The sequence below is a fragment of the Pleuronectes platessa genome, chromosome 15, assembly GCF_947347685.1.
Source record: "Pleuronectes platessa chromosome 15, fPlePla1.1, whole genome shotgun sequence".
Taxonomy (NCBI): Eukaryota; Metazoa; Chordata; class Actinopteri; order Pleuronectiformes; family Pleuronectidae; genus Pleuronectes; species Pleuronectes platessa.
Genome location: NC_070640.1, coordinates 384,356 through 390,222, shown reverse-complemented (window position 1 = coordinate 390,222; position 5,867 = coordinate 384,356). Strand labels below are relative to the sequence as shown.

Below are 5,867 nucleotides of genomic sequence, written 5' to 3'. Positions count from 1 at the left end.
TACACAGCGTTTTCAGACCTTTTTAATTACTATTCTAAATTTAGCATATGCAACTTGTACTCACCCTCAGTACTACTGATCAAGAATTTGTTTTTTTTTCCTATCATGACAATATGCAGATTTCAATTAAATAGGCTCTGCTTACCTTTTAATAGTACAGCGCTGTTTTGATCAGGTTCCCGAGGAGAGACAAGCCACGCAGGGCGGTTCTTTCCCGTCCGAGAGACGACCTCCTCCCCGACTGGTTGATTTCCACTCCGCTCTTTTCAATCGTCTAAAACCATCCTCTGCTACCATTTGTTGCGGGTGGAAATCAAAGGAGAGTAGTCGTCGTTCTCAGGTTGAAGTTAAGCAAGTTTATTCAGAGGTCACAGGTCAGGAAAACGCGGTGTCCAGCAATTGAACATGCATGGGTCTCTAGTTCTATGCAGAAGGCTGCACAGGAAGAAAGACGCTTAAACAGAGTGCGCACATAGATTATATCCTCTTGGAATATCGCGTGATGACGATGTCGTACGTGCACTCCGTTGTCGTGGTTACCAGAGGTGATAATGTTGCTGTATCAGTGCAGCTGCGTTAGTGTGCTGTCTGGGGGAGAGATTGTGGGCCAAGGTCTACTCACTGTCTCTGTGCGAACTGAATCAGGGAGCTGGGATGTGTGATATAAAGTGTTGACTATGAGTATGGTTTAAGGAATATATGTGGTGTATCAATATGAGTATGTATTATGTGTTTGGTGTATGTCAATACCCCCCACCTCCCAGTCCGATGCTTCCCGGGTGGGCAGCCACATATCCCTGCAATACTGCTGCAAATATGTGCACAAGCAACCATTCCAGAAAGTGCTGCAACTTTAAACACAAACTAGCAGCAAGCTAGCATTAGCTCACTGCTGCTACCCGTAAGGCATCTAAGTGGCCGCACCGGCAGAGACAAGGTCCTCTCACCGACACGTCCCCGGAGCAACAACGACATGCCAGATCTCCGGCCCCGGGGGGGGGGGGGGGGGGCTATGCCATGTAGACAGACTGTGACGTCAATTCGGGTCGTAATCCCATTTGACGCACTCTAGTGTATCGTTTCTGACATAGAGGAACCACAACAAATCGCAGGAGCCTCACATCCAGCTCCTTCCAGCTCACCACTAAGCAGTGACGGCTGAATTGTGTTGAATTCACTGGAGAAGTCCAATGTGTCAAGCTATTGTGATAGAATATCGTATCCTGTGCCAAAGAGAAAAGGTCACGGGACAGCACTCTCTTTAGATAAGCTCCACAATAGAGCTTGCTATTAGATTATTATTGATCCTTCCGGTTTTATACACACACCCCTCTGGAATACTGCTGCTTTGTCTCTACTCTAAACCATCAGGGCAACTGGACAAACCACCAACATCTGAGAACACTGTGTTAGAGCCATTGACTCGACCATTAGAGAAATATGATCAAATGAAACACAGACAAAACAAGAAACAAAAACTGCTGCAGTTAGAAGGTCGTTCCTTAATGGCTTCAATGTTAATGACACAACAAAGTGTTGAACTGATCACACAACATGCTGTGTATCCAGTAATAATCATTACATTAATTATCATTGAGTCACACAGGAGTTATTATTCTTTTGTGCTGTATTCTCATATTCACCTTGTTCCAATTCAATAAATGTCAGTGAATATCACAATCATTTGAAGACTAGAGTGTTTTGCTGAAAACATTTATTTACATATTGACATTACTTGAAAATATTATGCAAAAACAGAACGTTTCATTCAGAATTATCAATTTATTCACTTCTTTTGAAACTTTGCATAATAAAAATTATTTTTATTTTTTACATGATGCCAAACATTTTCTTCTGCAAAACATTTCAAATAGAAACGTCCGTATCTCTTTGGACTGGACACCATAAATAATGGGGTTGAGGCTTCCAGGGACAAGGACAAAAAGAATGGCCGACAGCTTCCTGTAGTCCGAGTACTGAGGGAAGCGATGCAGAATAACAATAATAAATCCACTACACAACATGATCAGGTACGACATCAGGTGAGTGCTGCAGGTCTTCAGGGCCTTACTGTTCAGAGACTGGTTCTTACTGGTCACACACGCTGCTGTGATCTTAGCGTAGGTGAGAACTATGCTGCCGATAGAAGCTGAGAGCAGGACCACGGTGAACGTGAGGCCGTAGATGTTATTAATAAACACACTCTCACAGGAGAGTTTGAACAGCGAGGCGTTGTCACAGAACGGGTTCGTGATCAGAGTCCTGCATCGGTTCAGTCTTATGGTCAAGCCCAGCAGAATCCCCACCAGAACAAAGGCCACGCCCCAGGCAGACACAGTCAGCTTGACCACCATGTTGCTGGTCATGATGGCGGCGTAACGCAGAGGATTACAGATGGCCACGTATCTGTCAAAGGCCATGATCATCAGGATGGTGTGAGAGGTGGTGGCGAACATGTGCGTGGCGAACGCCTGCAGCACACACTCGTAGTAGCTGATGAGGCGCTCGGAGGGCGGACGCAGGATGTCCGACAGCAGCCGGGGCATAATATTAGTGCTTCCGATGATGTCACTGACTGACAGGCTACACAACAGGAGATATATGGGCTGGTGAAGTTTTTTATCTGTGACAATTAGAATGGAAATCCCAATATTCATAACCATTATAACAATATAGGAAGTAAAGTACAAGAAAAAGACAGGGTACATGGTTTCCTTTGTGATTTTTAACCCCTCCATCTGGAGAGTGAAGCTGTTGAAGGTGTAGTTTTCCATCAACCTGGAACGAAAATGAATATTATTATATCAGTTGAGTTAGTCTTAATACAATCGATACTTGAAATGTGTTAAATGACAATTTGTACTGGATAACGTCCAAAAGTTAATGTAGCAACAACAGAAATACAAATTACAAAACTACATTTAGACATTATGAAAACACGTCCTAGTAGAGCTTGACCTGGTCTGGGACTTCATCAGTCCCTACTCATCTGCACAAGCAGTAAGAGCTCCTCCTGTTTTATACACACATTTATATCATTGGGGAATCACTGAGCATTACATAATGTATGATGTAATATTAAGGGACTTACTCAGCATAATAACTTACACAGCACTTTCAGAACAGTTGTTGTGCAATAGTGCCTAAAAAGTGTTACCATAGAATGGTGTACCTTTATGCACTCAATAAATTTGGTTATCAAAATAAAATATAAAACATTAATATTTAAAATATTAATATTAAATCATAACTTTAATTGGTTAAAGTTCTCGCGGGGCACCACCCTTCATAGAAGGGAAAAGATAGCCAATTTATTGATTAAGATCAGTCTCAATTAGATCTATTTCGATTAGAAATCTCAATATTTTACCATTAAAGATTATATAATGAACAGGGAAGGTTATGGAGTTCTTAACAGTGTTACGGTTGGCAAAATTCACTTATGCAATATTAATGACAGAACATTTGTGAAAGAAGACCATTTATTATTAACATAATAAAGTATAAAAAGACAAATTACTAAACAATCAAACTAACTAACAAGGAGGCGTGTGAGTGTGTGTGTGAATGTAAATTAGCATGCTTTAAAAAATATGGTCCCTAAGATAAGAGCCCCCCCCCCCCCCCCCTTCTTCTGTGGTTGCTTATGGCCGTTGCTTTACGGCTGAGGGGGAAGGTTTAACTTGGTGAGATGCTATGCGTGTCTGTGTGGATGTTAATCAGATAATGATAGAGTCAGGGACAAAGCCTGTGGCGAGCCTAACTGCCATTAACCCTCATTTAACTTATACACACAACATCACAGCATATATCAAACTTGTAAACACACAGAATTGAGTAAACAGTCTTGCTTAGCATGTATAATTATTAAGCCCAGATTATGTTACCAGTCCGAGGGAAAGGGGAAAAGAAGTTGCAGTCCAGTTGCAGTTCTGTGACGTCTCCTGGCTTTGTGGTCGTAGAGTTCTGCATTCGTGATTCTGTTGAGCCGTGTGCTCAGATGCTGGTTGAAGTTCTCCTGCAGGACATCGCGTCGCTACAAGGAGTTTTGTAGAGCTTGAAGGGCGAGGAGATTTCCTTGAGAGGGGTGAGCTGGGAGCTGCACCTCTGACCTCCGGTTGTGGGTTGGATAGAGAAGTAAGCTGGACAGAGAGCTTGAGCAGCCTTCCGCCCTCGGCGGGATGGAAGAAGAGAGCAAGATTTTGGGGAGACCTCTCCTTATATTGGCCCCGGTGACCTCACGGGTCTTGGACCAGAGTTACCAATAGGAGTTGACCCTGGTGGTTCTTGACACCTTTGTGTGACATTGCCCAGACCCCAGGACATGCAGCATCCTGTTACATCCTCTGGGAGACTGAGTTCCTTGACTTTCTAAGATCAATGGAACCTGTGGCATCTTGGGGGATTGAGTCCACTCCAGCACATGCGGCATGTTTGTTTCAAGTTTGACTGAAAGGAGGCCTGTGGTTTGCACAAAAACCATGTCCCAACACAGTTGTTATAGATTGTTTCACAAAGAACGGTGGAAACAACTTAAAGCAGGAGGCAATGTCCATATAATGTCCATGAAGCATACTATATAGATCCTTTTTTATGCAACAAAGATGTCTGTGACACACATACTGAAAATAGTGATGCTATTAATCAGAGTCAGAATCAGAATGTACTTATTGCCAAGTAGGTTTACACCTAACTGGAATTTGCTCTGGTTGTTGGTGCATACAATGAAGGTGGGCAGTTGTGGAAAGGTGCAGGCCTTTGCTGTGGTGTGGGCGGTTCAGTTGATGGGCTGGAGGGTGGTGTCAGGGGGTTTGGTGTCAGGACTGTCCCATTGTCTTTTAAAGCCACATTAAAACTCATTCAAGTCGTTGGCCAGGCGTGAGTCGTTAGTGGAGTGAGGGGCTCTAGGCTTAGAGTTTGTAATCTGCCTAGAGGCTGAAGTTATGCTATTATATGCTATTTCTCCGACTCCGTTACGGACGGACGGACAGACGGATCGGACAGACTCTTTTTCATTTATGCTTCTCCGAAAGCTGTGGGTGCTGAAAACAATTCACTGCCAGAACAGCAGGAGGCGCAACGGAAGACGAGCTTAGAGAAGCCTACCTCATGACGTCTTTGTAAGTAGAAGTCGTTGATTGTTTATTTACCTCCTTCTGGCTTTCCTCACACACAGTGAACTATGGCAACTAACAGACAAAGGCTGTTAATGGAACTGGAGCTGCTTGACATGGAAGAGGACTTGCTTGGCACGAGCTGCAAGAATCGTAGTTGACTCTGAACACGCGTAGAAACGATCGTTTTAGCTGAAATAAAGTGACACCCAGCGGGTCAAAATGCTTATGTTAACGTTTCTTAGCGCAGCGGTTCCCCGGTCTTGTTTCCAAACTGTGTTGTTAATTCCACGGCTTGAAGCTACACGGAGGCAGCTAGCTTCCCCCCCAGCTTCCACACACAGTCAGCAGGGACTCCCGATACTAACTACTACCAAGTGTTTGCTTGTAACCTGACGTATTGGAGAAACGGTGTCATGATAGCCGTGGAATTAAAGTCGTGACAGCGGGTTTTTGGACAGTTACTGTCATTGCGAGAGTTATATGAGAAGAGCCGAACTTGGTTTGGTTCAATCAAGTATTTATTAAAAAGAAATGAGAAGGTTTGAACAGCAAAGCAATGGGCATCACACTACCCCGGAACTCTAGCAGCCCCGGGGAAGTCTCGAGTCGCATCAAAACGCATCAAACAGCCGGCGTCTGTAATCCCAAATAACAATAGGTAGAACAGGATTGGTCAAAAAGGAGGGGAAGTCTTCCTTGGTTCTTCCTCGATAGTGCACAGGTGTAGTCCACCCTTTTGGCACTGGAATC

The 5,867-nt window shown here is 43.9% G+C and overlaps 1 protein-coding gene across 1 annotated transcript; it reads right to left on the bottom strand.

Annotated features, from left to right (window-relative positions):
• Nucleotides 1-1,367: 1,367 nt before the first annotated feature.
• LOC128457282 (olfactory receptor 146-like) lies at nucleotides 1,368-2,774 on the bottom strand. Its single transcript, XM_053441917.1, has 2 exons — nucleotides 1,842-2,774; nucleotides 1,368-1,376 (listed from the first exon to the last, which is right to left on the bottom strand). Exons 1-2 carry the CDS (start codon nucleotides 2,772-2,774, stop codon nucleotides 1,368-1,370), a joined length of 942 nt encoding a protein of 313 aa, XP_053297892.1.
• Between the last annotated feature and the right edge of the window lie 3,093 nt (nucleotides 2,775-5,867).

What these genes read in the sequence shown, in the direction of transcription:
- LOC128457282 (XM_053441917.1), bottom strand. Translation starts at nt 2,774, where the DNA reads ATGGAAAACTACACCTTCAACAGCTTCACTCTCCAGATGGAGGGGTTA.